Source organism: Tauraco erythrolophus, chromosome 10 (assembly GCF_009769465.1).
Source record: "Tauraco erythrolophus isolate bTauEry1 chromosome 10, bTauEry1.pri, whole genome shotgun sequence".
NCBI lineage: Eukaryota > Metazoa > Chordata > Aves > Musophagiformes > Musophagidae > Tauraco > Tauraco erythrolophus.
In genome coordinates this window covers 29,835,897-29,850,420 of record NC_141474.1, presented here as the reverse complement: position 1 = coordinate 29,850,420, position 14,524 = coordinate 29,835,897, and the positions used below count along the sequence as shown (strand labels likewise).

The window sequence follows — 14,524 nt, the reverse complement described above, 5'->3', positions numbered from 1 at the left end:
GGACTCCTCACCCCCGGGGCGGGCACCGAGAAGGTGCTGACGCTCCTGTCGCCCGCGGCACGCGCGGGATCCCGTCTCCCTGCCCTTCTCCGTAGGGACGAGCCCGCGAGGGGCGGCCGGGCTGGGCCCGCGGCGGGCTCCGCTCCCCGCCGCGCCGCTGTCAAAGCCTCGAGGGGCGGCCCCGGCGGCACAGCCCTCCCCCTGCCCGCCCCGACTGGCCCGAGCGAAGGGCTGGCCCCGCCGCCGCGCCAGGGTAATGGCCCGGGCCGCCTTCACTCAGGCAGCCGGCCCTGCGGCGGGGGAGCGGGGCTGACCCCATGAGCGCGGCGCGGCGGCAGGACGGGGCACGGGGGCGGCGGGAGCCGGCGGGCAGCGCGTCCCCCCGGGCGGCCCCTCCCAGGTAGGAGCGCGGGGGCGCGGCTGTCACCGCCGTGCCGAGGCGCTGCCCGCGCCCGGGCGGGCTCTCCCTCCCTCCCTCCCTCCCTCCCGCACGTCTCGGCGCGTCGCCCGGGCCGGTGACCCAGGGGCCGCGGTGAGCCCGGCGTGACCGCCCGCCGTTGGCAAACACGCCCTGCGGCGCTGCGTGCGCGGCTGCCGCGTCCGCCGTTGCCCGGGTGGCCGCTGTTCGGATGCCTCAGCCGAAAGGCACCGGCCTCGACGCAGCCCCGACCGTGTGCCGGGCCCCGCTCCCCTCCCGGCCGGTCTCGCCTTCCCCGGAGGGGTCACGGAAATCGAAATCCCGCCGGTGTTGCCTAGAGAGGGAGGAAAGCCGACGCGCGGCGCCAGCCTCCCCGTCCCTCACGGGCGAGCCGCCGCCCAGGTCTGAGCCCCCCGTTTCTTCCCCCTCCGGCCGGCGTGCGTGAGGGACCGCGGCGGGCCGCGTGCTGCGGGCGGCGGTTAACGGGCGGCGGCGGCGCTGACACCCGGTGTGCCGTTCGGTGCAGGGGAGCGGCGGGGGCCCGGGCGGCGGCCGGAGGCGGACATGCACTGTGAGCTCGCAGCGGGTCAGAGCGCCAGCGCCGGCCCGGCTCGCTTCGAGGTGACCGATGAACGCCCGGGAGCGCCTCTGGGGGACCTGCCGGGGGTGACGCGTCCCGGCACCGGCAAAGCTCTCCCGAATCCTCAGATGTCCTTCAGGGTCACTGTCAGCAGCGGCAGCGACCACGCGGAGCCTCAGCAGAGCCCCCCTGAAATGTCAGCGCCTCTGCTGGATTTCATCCCCAAAAGACCCAGCGTCTTCGAGAGGATCCCAGTTCTGCCCAGGGCGCAGGAGCCGCGATGCACTAGAGGCTCCAAAGATTATTTCCAGCCGCAGAAACATCAAAGCGTGAAGGGTGAGTTTAAAAATGCATGAACTGAACGCCACCACCACCCAAAAAAATATTCACCAACCGAACAAAAATGCGCATCAAGCTTCCCTGTCCCCCTTCTTTTTGCTCCTCAGTATGTTTTCTAACTCGTTTATTTAACTGCAAGCTTTAAAACTTTTTTTTTTTTTTTTTTTTGTTTTTCCCCCCTCTGCACCTTGAAGGTGCAGGATAAACCAGGCTGGGGTTTTTTTTTGCCAATGGGAAGCAGAGTGTTTCTCAATATTCTTTAAGAAATCCTGAGACCAGCTGCTTCTTTAGCTCTCCTGAGCGACTGCCGCTCGGTTTGGTCGCTTCTCAGAGGTGGTTGTTTTGGGGATGGTGCTGAACACTGCGTTAGTCTGTCCTGCGCCTGAGCGTGCGTGTGGGGTGTTTGTTTGTGAGCACGCCCGACCGGCAACAAATAGTTCTTATTCAGCAGTTTCACCGTGGTTGCTTGGATTTGTAGTTTGTGTTTCAAGGAGCTGCTGCAAATGCTGGGTTCAGGCAGTGAATCCTCAGACTGGGGATTACGGGTCCTGAAAGGCATGGCGTAAGGTCAAACTTCGCTGGTTAACAAATGCCCAATTTTCATCTCTCTGTTGTTAAAGAAGTGGCACTGAAGATAGGTTAGGAATTGCCCACTAAAATCTGTTTGTTACCCTTTTGAGCCAGAACTTGTTAATTGAGTTGGAATTTGTTAATTAAAATCACTTTTAAAATAATCCTTCTAAGGTATCCCTGGATGGATTCAGAGGCAATTCGAGCATTCCTTTATGCTCTGAAGCCACTTGCAGAGACATATGCACCCAAGGTTATTAACATCAAAGCAATGTTTTTGTAAAGTTAAAAAGGTAATTCCCTTTTTCTCTTCTCAGTCCTTTCCTGTTGTCTGTTTTAGAGATGTACATGCTTTTATCTTGTTGGTGTAAGACAGTTCCCACCAGGATTTTTTTCAGTGCATGTCTTTCTGTCCTTTCTTCTGCAAAGTAAAAGTAGAGCGTGTGCCCTTGGACTAGTAACACATTCTTTTGTGAGCTTGTTACCTAGGGTGATGGCACCTTTCATTGCCATGAAGTTATGTTAATGAACACCTCAATCTGTGCGAGGTCTGTCCTGCAAACTGTAGGACGTGTTTGTTCATCACCAGTGAATACAGACAGAGTGGAGCAGCAGGTTATAAATTACCTTTTTTATTTTTCTGTTTGTTAATGCTGCAATTCTCTCCTGATTTAAAAAAAAAAAAAAAGGTTGTTAATGTTTGGCAAGAATGAAATGAAGGTCTGTTACACAGAACCGGGTTTGGGGGAGGGAGAAGGAGGATTCACGGAGTATGGAGGGACAGCTATGAGCTCTAGTACGGCCGTGCTGCTGCGACTGCTCCCTGTAGAAGGGACTCATGAGATGTTCACGTCCCTGTGGTCTCACGAGTGAGGTTGGTGCCACTCGACAGGTTTGTACCCGCTGAAGACCCTACTCATGCATTGCCTTACCCAAGCAGACTGTCGAAGCGCTTTCCTTTGTTATTTTTCATTTTCACTTTGAGCTACTTGCTCCTCCTTTCATGCTTATTTCTCTTGTTGATGCTGCAGAGGGCAGGGATGTAGGGAGGATAAGAAGAAAAGTGTGATTTCCATTCACTTGCGACTTCTTATAGTAGCTGTAGGTGGGCTCTAATGGGATGCTAATTTCATCTTTCCTGAGGGATGCTAATTCATCTTTCCTGACTGATCAATTTCCTCTTTTCACCAATGGGAAAAAATGGTGGTTTGAGTTTTGTTGCTCTTTTTTGTTGAACGCGTTTTCTGTTCAGGGTGTTACCTTGTGGTTGCTTCAGCATATGGGTGACTTGAGTCATGGGAGTAAGTAGGAAGTATCCATGAACAGGATAGGGTTCATTTACTGAGCGTGGTGATCTGATGGATAATGTTGGATTTTTCCAAAGACGGCAGCACTGTGTTTTTTTTTGTTTTGTTTTTGCCTTTTTTGTTTGTTTTGTTTTGTTTTCACTGTGAAGATGTTTTCGGGGGAAATTACGGAAAGTAAACTTTAGGGCTGGAGTCTGATTTCAAATATGTGGGCTGTACTGCTCCTTCTGACCTGTATGGTGTCAGCAAGTGCGTTAATGTCCACTTGGGCATTTTGGAGTTCTCCCACTGAGTACTACAAGCTGCCAGGCCCTGCTCAGCACCCTGTGCTTCTGAGTCAGTTCCTCGGAAATAACAGAAGTCTTTCGATTGCTCACTGTGATCTAACTGTGAAATCAGAGCTCTGTGTATCTAAAGTGAGCTATGCTGCAGACAGGATTGCTGCTCGTCTTTCAAGGAGTAGTGTAAACCATCTCCCAACACCCCTGGTTCTCTCAGGAAGATAAAAAAAAGGTCCAAGGACAGCTGTATGTAGATGTGACGTAACAAGATACAGCTAAGAAGTGGGAATATTCGGATTTATCCAGTAAAAGGTTTTGGGAAGGAAGCTGATGACAGCTTGATTTCAGATCATCATGCTGTGCGTCTCCTGCTCTCCAGCCCCAGAATACCGTGTACCCAGCAATTCCCTCTGCAATCTGGATTAGATTACAGAATGTGCCTCCTGGTTTTGGTTTATCCACAGTTGAAAGCTGCAAGTAGGGAGGGTAAAAGACCCTCTTTAACAAGAGCAAAATCAATTTTTATAGTTGCCTGTAAAAAATGCCTTTTTTTTTTTTTTCCTAAACATGCCTTTACTTTTTTGGGGGGATTTTTTTCAAAAAAGAATGAATCAAAATGATACACTACCCTACCAATAAAAAGGACAGCTTTGAAGTAATCACAATGAGGAAAAAGCATCCTGCTGTTGTAATGTCTCTGTGGTGTAACTGCACTGCTTCACAGTGTTTAAGTTATGATCCTGCAAAATGCTTCCGTGCCTGAGCAAGTCTTTTTACATCAACAGCCAAGGAAAAACTTGAGGGGTGGTGGTGAGGATTACTTCTGGGAATCAGATCATTTGGGTCTAAACTGTGCAGGATGGAACTGTTGTTTGTTTACCGAAAGTATCAGTATTTTGGAATTGTACTTCATGTTTTGTTCTGTTTGGGAGCTGTTTTAAATAAACAGCCAGTTTTCACCCAGCCTGCCCCTTCTGATATGATTGGCCGTGATACACACCACGCTTTTCTTGGTCATTGATTTCCCTGTGTGTCACAAGGCAGAGTATTTGCACCCAGACGGTGCTTCTTACAGGCATTTGTGGTCTGCTCGGCATAGGATAGCTGTACCATAAGGTATGAAGTCCGTTTTACAATGTTTTCCTGGGGTTCTGTGTTTTTGGTTCTGTTTGGTTGAATTTCGTGCTACAGTGTTACCATTTTGAAAGTAACACAGGGCGAAATAACTATTGTCAACAGGAGAGAAACTTTTGAGAAAGAAAGCTTTAGTGGTGACAAAAGAGTAATCTAAAAGATCTCAATTTTTTCATGGCATTGATTGTGGTTGTTACCAGGAAACACTTCTCCTTTTCATTCTTTTCCAGTTTCGTTCGGTGTACCTAATTCATGACTCAGTAGAAATGACGAGATTTATCCTGTTAGTTGTGCCACTGGGAAATGATCCAAATGGCCCAGACCTTTGCAGTAACCACTTCAGATATTAACTTACAGCGGGCAAAACAATAAGCTGTTCAGGTTGCAGTAGTTGGATGTTTCCTTGTTGAGAGTATTTTTTTATTCAGACAAGGAAAAAGTGAGTTGGTTTTTTTTTTTCTTCTTGTTTGTTTTTTTAGCTGTAGCTGGTTTCAGCAAACATACAACCAATGTATTGAAATGTATGAATTTTCTCCTGCTGTTGAGGAGGAGGGTTAAACCTTGCCATTCCAACCCCCTGTGACTATGCCCTTGGTTAGCAGGACAGTCCTTGCATAAGTAACAGCTTCTGCTGTTGGGCTCTTAAGCAAAAGCATATGTTTTGGTTATGTGACTTACTAGGTGTATCGACTGGTCTTGGGCCTGATCCTGCCATTTGCTTCCCTACACCTTGTCTGTATTCACCTGAATTATCCCACTGGAGCAAATGGAACTGCCTAGAGCTGGTAAATATTATATGGGCTGATGAGGAGACAGGGAATGGGCTCACTGCTATGGTGATCTCAAAACTCTCTCAATTTTATATGGAGCTGTTTTTTCTTTTCACTGTAGTTCTCTTGCTTGCTGTGTTAGGCATTTGAGCTCCTCACTACAAAAAGGATTTTAAAGGTTTATTTAAAATGAACTTGCAGTAACAGAACTTTTTATTTCATGATCTATGTTGATCTTTTGTTGATTTTGTTTTGTCTTTTTTTTTTTTTTTTTGTAAGAGGAGAAGGGAGAAGAAACTGCAGATTAGAGAATATGTGCATAAAATAATTTGGGATAAATTGTGACTGTCTCCTCCTCCCTTAAACTGGCTAAAATACTTGTCTTGAACAGGAAAATAGCTTTCAGTTACTTGCTGCTGAAGGAAGTTCTTCTCATGTTGCAAAATCAGAATCATTGAATCGAAGATGACCCTTTCATGGATTGAATTTAAATGAAGTTTAATTGTATCTAATAATTAAATTATTTGCTATTTAGGGATTGATAATAGAGAATGTGCAGTAAATACAAACCAGAAGATGTAATGGTTGACTTGTCATATAAAGGCATATAAATGCCTTCTGCTTCAGGAAAAAAATACAGCTATTGTGAAAAATGAGGAGAATAGATACTGTATCTATCTTAATATTGTGTAGAAATATATGGAATAGCAAATAATGTCAGATTACAGGAAACGAGTCTGATCTGTGGAAGAGATTTTTTAACTTCTTGAGTTTTACTTGAAGGAATAGAAATGAAAAATATGAAATTACCTATTTTGGCTTTAAAATGTTACATTAACACATGGAATGAAAGTGGAGATTGTTGTACTCTGCTAAAAGGGATGAAAGGAAAAATATCCTTTCCTTTCTTCTTTTATAGTAAGAAAAAGTTTAATATCTAAATCTTTCAAGTACTTAAGTGTGTGCATTACTGTGTTCCTGTCAGTAGTCTCATCAACTACAAATGCTTTGGACTTAGAATATCTTAAATCATGTATTCAACTATATCTAAATGATTATGTGTATGTTAGAGTTCAACTCTGTATACATATAAGCTGTTTAAGTGTATGCTGAGGATTTTTAGTAGATTTGAAATTATATTCTGATAGTCCTTCAAGATTCTATTTAGTAAAACTACTAAAGTGAAGTGAGTCTTCTGGGAGATAGTACTTCTTTATTGCAACAAAGTTGGTTATTTTGGTTCTTTTTTTTTTTTTAATTTCAGTGAGCAAAGATGCTCAGTATGTTGAATAGAAGGGGCAAAATTTTACTTGAAACGATTAGTATTAACAGGAGTCTTGCCACTAATTTTAGCTGGGTCAGTGTTTCAATCCTAATATTACAGAAGTTCTTTATCCTGTGTACAGGGAAAAGCTTGTAGAAAAGTAACCAGCTTGTATTAAATCCATCTGCAAGCTAGGAAGTGGAGTAACGTATGGACTATGAAGAGAAATTTGTTGTACTGTGAATATCATTTCCGTGTTCGGCATGATGATTACCATTGTTCTAGCAACGTGAACCTCTGCTATTTAGTGATTTCAGAACTGTGGAAAATGTCGATGGCAGAGTAATTGGAGAGGGAATACAGATGTAAACCGCTCCATTTTGCACTCCAGGTTTCTATCATTATATGCCAACAAGCTTGAACAAGGCATGCAATCTAGTAATCATTTTGCAGTGCATGAAACTGCTTTTAATAGGCTGTTGTTCTTGTTTGCTTTTTTTTCTTGGCCACCAAATGCTGTTTCCCAGCACACTGATGTAACTCAAAGAATACAGGGTTCCAAAGCAAGGGCAGTGCTCCCTAACTGTGGTACAGTGTAATCTTGCCCCACGAATGTGCAAACAATAGCAAAAGTATGTGTTTCTGAATGTGGCACAGCTGTTATCTTCTCGTGAGAGCAGGGAGCGTTACAATGACATAGACAGAACGACCAGTTAAAACCACTCATGCCGTTTTATTGCGTTTAAATGGGGCATGTAAAAAAAGCAAGGGCCAGTTCTTCCATTCAGATAAGTATCAGTTCAGACTACTGCAGTACTACCTTTCTGCACAGGCTTTGAAGAAGAGAGGCAAAGAATTCCCCTTTTTCCGTCCTCTCCTATTACATTTCTGGCACCCAGTATGTGAAATCTCAGTTGGAACCTGGAACTTTCTGTTCTCAGAGGCTGTGCTTCACTAGTAACCTGGAACAGGGACCTTTTTATTTTATTTTATTTTATTACGGTCATTAGTTTGGATATATTAAATGATTGTTAATGATTATTTGTAGAAAGGGGACTACTTAAACAGATGAGACATGGCCAGAGCTGCAATAGGAAAGAGATCCAAATTCTGTGTTTCAGGTTATTTTAAGGTTTTGTGCATTTAGGAGTTACAAGATTGAACTTGGTCAAACCATCACAAAGTGCTTGAGCTCTATTTTTTTTTTTTTGAGCAATTGTATTGGTTTAAATCTAACAATGACATCTGACTTTTCTGTCGTTGTGTCTGAGTGTATGTGATGGTTTTGCATCGTGGATTGGTAAGGAGCACTGTAATTGAATCTACCCGATCAAATTTATTCTAAGGGTTAAATGAATGCAAAACATCTTCGACTGCGTTTAATTCTGGCATTTATGCATGTGATAAGAAGAGGGGTTTGTGAGAGCTATGGAGTTGTCAGTTGGTTTAGAATTAGGGGAAAGCAAATACATTCTTACGAGGTTTTTTGCGTATTTAGCCAGAGGGAAAAATGACACTAAGGCGACATCATCAAATACTGTAAAACTAACTTTTTAATACAGATCTCCATTGTTGTTTTAAGTGCTTAAGGGGTTGGTGGTTTGGTTTATTTTGGAACTCACTGAACTATATGAAGTGTGTCTCCAGGGGCCTGGTATTTTAATACCTAGTAGAGGGTTGTATAGCAGTGGACGATGTATTTTGCCTGCGTTCCAGTGCTGTAAACAAATTACATGTGCTGGCTTGGGAGAGCATATCGGAGGTGTAAATCAAAGGCTAATATAACAGGGAAAAAACAATCAGTGATATCTCGTAACCGATTAGGGGTTTTTTATTCATTTATCTATCATCAAGAGATATAAGAGCAATAGTATGTATAAAAATGTTAACATGAGGTGCTTCCCAAGAAGAGGTAGAGGGTTGAGGATTATTTAAAGTAAGTGTTGTGATTCACTGCTTTTTCACAATTTGCTGTGGTTAAGTCACTTAAATACTGAAGTCAACAATCCCCTAGGCAAAGAAAGATAATATAATTTAAGCGTATTGTAAAAATGGAAATTTGATAGCTTCCACTCTATAATCCTATCTAAGTCTTGGTTGTATTAAAAGGAAAATAGATACATGTGTCAGTTTTGGAGCATAATCTTTTTTTGAGTTTAAAGAATGATAAATGTGCTTCAAACAAGCAACATAGCAGTTTATTAATATGAATGTTTTGCTAAATACTACATGCTTAACGCAATCCCCATTCCTTCATAATAAGTTTAAATATTAATTCTTTGGAATGCTAGATGCCTAAAGCTAGATAGAAATGCTGTGCAGTTTCAGATATCTAGGAGTGGGCTTGTGAAACAGGATATTTAACTGGGAGAGATGAGTAGCACATTGCAGAGTTATTAGGGCAGAACAACAACGCAAGAGGATGACTTAAAAAAGAAAAAGTTACAAAATTGTTTTCTGTGCATGAGGCTTAAATACCTTAGAGTTGTTTATTTGAAATATAAGGATGGATTTCCTATGTATGTAGGTTCTAGATTGCATTTTTCATTATTATGTAGTTCAACTTCTTTTTAGCCGCCTGGCCCTCTCTAAAGCAGCTGGCTTTGATTTAACCTGAATCCTTCGCTGAGAGCAAACGATCAGTCACTTAGGATGACTGTGAGTTGTGCTCTTTGATGGAACATCTTCGTAGTGCCAGATGCTTAAGAGAGAAGAAGACCAAACAGGACAGGAAGAGCGCTTGAGGAAAGCAGCAGTTTGCGTTCAGAAGGACTCATTTCACTCTAAACCAGCTCTCGCTTATTGTTCCTTCTGTAAGTCCTGTCCACCTCCCAACCCTCATCTGTGCTGGATGGAGAAGAGAGTGTTAAAATGAGAACAGATAAAAGAGGAAATTTCTGTTTTATTTCCCAGTATTTTCTGGGAAAATCCCAGAAAGGATTTCACATGAGGTTTCAGAACTCTTGCTCTGCCCTGCTGCTCCTGTTGAAATCGCGGGGAGTTGTAGCATCGACTTCAGGAGGAGGCCAGTCCTGAATGTTTTTGAAAATCCCATCCATGCTCTTTTGAGGCAAGAAGAGAGATCCAAATGTTGTACTTTCTCCCAGAGAGAAAAATGTGCAAACAGAAGCAGCCTAGTAGCTTGGATGCCGAGGTCAGTCAGCACAGCACGTTCACCTTTAATTTTTCTTCCTGTTCAAGATCCTGCGTGGGTCTAAAGCTGGTGTGGTCTGCCGTTGTACGTGAAACAGGCAAAAACGGTGCAGGATTGTGCCAGCAGCTGACATGGCCAAGTATATAAATGTTTCAGATGAAGAGAGTTAGGGCCCTTGAACTGTCTTCTAGGCTGTACCACTTGTATCATTTTGAGGCAAGTCTGTGTACTGTTCATGATAATTCTACTGCAAGAGTGTCATGGAGTGCGGGGCAGAGAAAGACGAGCCAGTTCTGGAGCCAGAAACAGCGCGGTTGTTTCGGCACACCAGCAGGGCCAGCTTAATTTTCTATGCTGAGGGACAGAGTTTGTTAGTTCAGGTGCAGCGGTCGGGTGATGTGGCTGTGCTGTGTTTGAGATCTGATCCGGTGTTACTGCAGGATGCTGCACTGGGGTGGCACTTGCTTGAGCGTGGCTGTACCCCCTCTACACATTGCGCACCTGGACCAGGTTTCTCTCTTTGCTCCATGAAGTACGTGGTGCTTGCCCTTGTTGATAACTCTCCTCCAGTGTGAGTGGTGAAAAGTGCAAAATGCCTATTTGTTATCTTTGGGAGAGTAAGGTTTTTAACGGAATGTTTCAGTCGGGCTTCTTACTGCTTGGCATCTGGTTTAAGTTGCCAGTTGTGGAATTGTTGCTGCAGAACAAATTCTCCCATTTATTTTAGTGCTTGACATGCTGAGGTGCGGGAAAGAAGGCTACATTACGGGAGCTATGTTGGAAATAGCCAGTAACAAGTACCTGTTGGGAGGAAAATCTTCCCCCCTGGTTTGCTGGAGGTAGCAACTTCAGGGTTGCCCTTGCCTTCCAGCAGATGGAAAAGTCTCTTATGGCTGTTGTTCTTGAGGCAGAAGTCAGCCAATGGATTGTATACCCCCAGGGCTTGAGGTGCAGGTAGCTACTACAAGGTTCCTGAGATCCTCATCGCTCTGGCAGAACAGATTTTGCATGCAGCTGAGACTGTCTCCCGGGACTTGAAGAAGAAAAAGCAACACTAAATTCCTCCTTTCTGGATATCTGATTGTTGTAATGTTCGGTTTCCTTGAAGTCGTCAGAGCTGGTTTATGTTCAACTGAAGCTCAGCTGGCCTGATTCCATTATCCGTAGCTCTGGTGTAAATCTGAAGTGACGCCATTTTAAAACCAAGAGTGGATAAAAAGGAGGCAGACTTGAGCCATGGAGGTCTAACGCGTAGAAGTTTGTTCTGTGAGTATGGACTCAGTTCACTTGGCAAAAGAAAAAGATGTCTCACGTTTTTCATCTGAGCAGTTTTGCTTCTTATTTTTCCTCTTGCCAACTCACCACAAATGGGCTTGCATTCTTTTTCTTTGAGTTCTTGAGCTGTTCGATAAGGTTTGCTGACTTGTCATATTTTTGTGAGCATAAGCTACAGACTATGTGTGTGAATGGTTCTCTTTTCAAAACAAAGATCCCCAAGCATTTCAGCATCTCTCTGATTTGAATGGATTTGCAGGAAATTTAAGGGGATGTTTGCCCCTGGAGCCCACTTGCTCCTTCCCTGCCCTTGAGTCTCAATAACTTATTCTTTCTACTCTCTTAGCCTCCTGGCCTCTGTCTTTTACTCTGTGCAACTTTCCTGTTGGCTTATTTTAAAATACATGAAAAGGGTTGTAACTTATTTGAATTGTGGGCTGAATATGTGGAAGTATGGCAACTGGTGTAGATAGCTTTTGGTCTGTCGAATGTGGAAATACTCAAAATCTGTCAGGGGATGACTTGGCTACCTTTATTGGAAACATTATTTATGTGAGATCTCCTTTCTCTTACTGCATCCTGTCAGAAGCTGTTAGGCAGAGATTACTGGCATGAATTCTTGGACTGCTTTGTCAAAATTCACTTTTATGCCTATTTGCTTATAAGTTTGCCACTTCCACAAATACTTTTACAGTGCATATATTTTGTAAGATTAGTCATAGAAAGCCAGTATAAATGGGACCAAAATCTAGAAAGTGAGAGCAAACCAGTGGAATGACTAATCATCAATAGTGTTTTGAGTCCAAGTTTATGATGGGATTGGCTACAAGTACAGTTTGTTTGGCAAGTTTGAGTGAAAACGCTAGTGTTTTGCAGAGGCTTGCTGCTTCAGTGGTACCTAGGCTGAGTTTCTTAAATGGGACTAACCTGCTTGGGGAACTTTCCTTTCTAAGGGTTAGTGTTAATGCCAACAATAGAGTTTTTATTAGCTGCTGGAGAAGTTGCTGGGAGACTTGAAAATTAAGAACAGTAAACATTAGAGGTGATAAAGATGTTTTATGCATGGGGTAGATGTTTCAGCAGCAAGCAGTCTGAAGTGACAGGGAGGCAGTTTCAGAGCCTAGATAATACGAGACTTGAGAGGAAACTTGGAGAAAAATAGCGTCACAACCAACTAGCATTTAGGCAAAAATGAGTTATGATACTACCACTAGAGAAAACAATCTGGAAGACTGCATACAGCGTCCAGTATGAAGGCTCCTGACTACAGCGTTTGCTAGTTTGATGAGCAACCCATATCTACAGTATACGCTAGATACAAAAAAGACCTTCTAAACATGGAATGCAATTTATAGCTCAGAGTTACAATTTGTGTGCGTGGTGCCTCCACATCCTTCAGAGGCACCAGAAGTAGTCTGCTGGTATGGAAGAAAATCTTCTATTGCATCCTTTCTGAAGCTGAGCGTGGCTGTGGGTTTTCCCTGTTGGTACTAAGTACTTTGTGAAATGCACCAGATATTCAGCACCTTCTGTCCCTTCTATATTGGTTTGTTCTTCCGCAGGGATTATGTGGGCTTGACTCTAGGAAAAATATTAACTAGTATACTTAGCTTTTGATGTATGGTGCCCAAGCAGGCCGTAAGTTGTTTGTCACTGGAGTTTTTGAAGACATACTGGATGGAAATTCTACTGTGGGATGTAACTCTTTGAGCCTGACCATCTTTCCTGTGACATTTTTCATTCCCACACTCAACAGCTTAGGCACTACAAAGAGTTACAAGAGGTCCTTCAAGCTGAAATACTCCAGGCTTCTATCCTCTCTGACTTACTGAACGAAGTTCGAATCCCTCCTTGTCTAATGTTGGTGTTTCTGTCCTCTCATTTGGTTGTCAAGAAAACACCAAGAAGGCATACAAGAAAAAACAGACTGTGAAGGGCTCTAAGAGCAGCAGTTGGGAGAGCCAGTGGTGGGACAACTGGGCATGGAAAATGATTGATTTTTATGTGCAAAGCAGTTATGAAATGTTCTGTGGCATTCTGGGGACATGCCATTGCTAACAAACGGTTGCCTGTTGGGGATAGAAAATGCCAACCATTGTTCTGAAGAAGGAAATAGCCTTATTGATACTGAATTAGGCTCACATTGAATTATTATTATTATTCATTCACAATGCATCCTGTTTTCCAAATGTGAAAATTAACTGACCATGCTGAAGTCCTCCAGCACTATTGGCCTTTAGTCATTGGTCGTGTCTACATCCTTATGGTCCAGGTGGAGTTTAGACTGTTTAGAACTGGGGATATATTGTGGAGGAAATCTGCATTAACAGAGCGGCTGAAGGAAGCTGTTCTGCTTCTTGAAAGAGTTTGTCAAGCTTGTTCTTGTTGTATAACAAGCCGAAGAGTGAGGCTGGCAGAGGTAAATGTGTTGGTAGATTAGACTTAAGCTTCTGGGATACATTTCTGAACTGTCAAATGCAATGTTGATGACAGAAGAATAGTGGTATAGAAAACAATGATGTTGCCTTTTGAATGGAGTGAGAACTGATTTATCTATAGAAATTGAGCTCCACACTAAACGACAATATTTTGTACAGTGACAGTATTTTGTATACAACTCTGAAAGTCTGAGTTTTGTTCCCAGTTATCTAGTAGTTTCTGCTGAAATCCTGACTGAAAATAGAAAACCACTGCCAGTAAAGTTTGTCAGTTGCTTCAGATTAAGGGAATAACAAATAAAAATTAGGAAGTGACTGGCATGCGACATGGATTTCTTAAGCGATGATCAGGAACCAGACAGTGAATATTTTCACACAGTCAGACACATAAGACTGTACCTTGGCATAGAGGATATAAACTGTTTTTTACAGATGGGAGGCTTTATATCCTGGAAGGCAGTGACGCTATAAAGGATTGGGATGTAATATTGAATTGGGATGAGAAAACACATTTCTAATGGGATACGAGGTGATATGATATATTATTAAAAAGTGTAGGGAAGTGATGTTATCTTTCTGTTAAGCATCACTCTAGTTGAAAAAAGATGGATTAATGCTCAAACTTTGTTAAACGGCTTTGAAAAATCAAAGATTTTGGAGAAGAGCTGGAAGATGCTAACACATATGTGATACTGATGGACTACTGGAAGATTAGAGGCAGTCTGGTCTGTTCCAGAGATGGCACCAGTGGAGAAAATATGGGATACTTGAATGTTCTTTTGGGTCCAGATAAATGCAGAATGGCATCTCGTGGCTGGCAACCAAGAAAGATCAAACAAGAAGGAAGACCCCATGTTTCTGACTGCAAGGATAATTAACCCTGGCACAGCTTGGCAAAGGATGTGATAAATCCTCCGTTATTTAGAGTTGCTGAGCCAGGTTTGGATGTTCCTGTAGAAGAAATGATTAATTTCAACCGTGGACAATTGCATTC

At 43.4% G+C, this 14,524-nt stretch overlaps 1 protein-coding gene across 1 annotated transcript in view; it reads left to right on the top strand.

The window, feature by feature from the left end:
• Positions 1 to 982: 982 nt before the first annotated feature.
• The window catches only part of GLIS1 (GLIS family zinc finger 1), a 207,053-nt gene continuing 193,511 nt past the window's right edge, over positions 983 to 14,524 (top strand). Inside the window, exon 1 of the mRNA XM_086617543.1 lies at positions 983 to 1,334. Coding sequence (XP_086473669.1) covers positions 983 to 1,334 — 352 coding nt within the window. The remainder of the gene's footprint in view (positions 1,335 to 14,524) is intronic.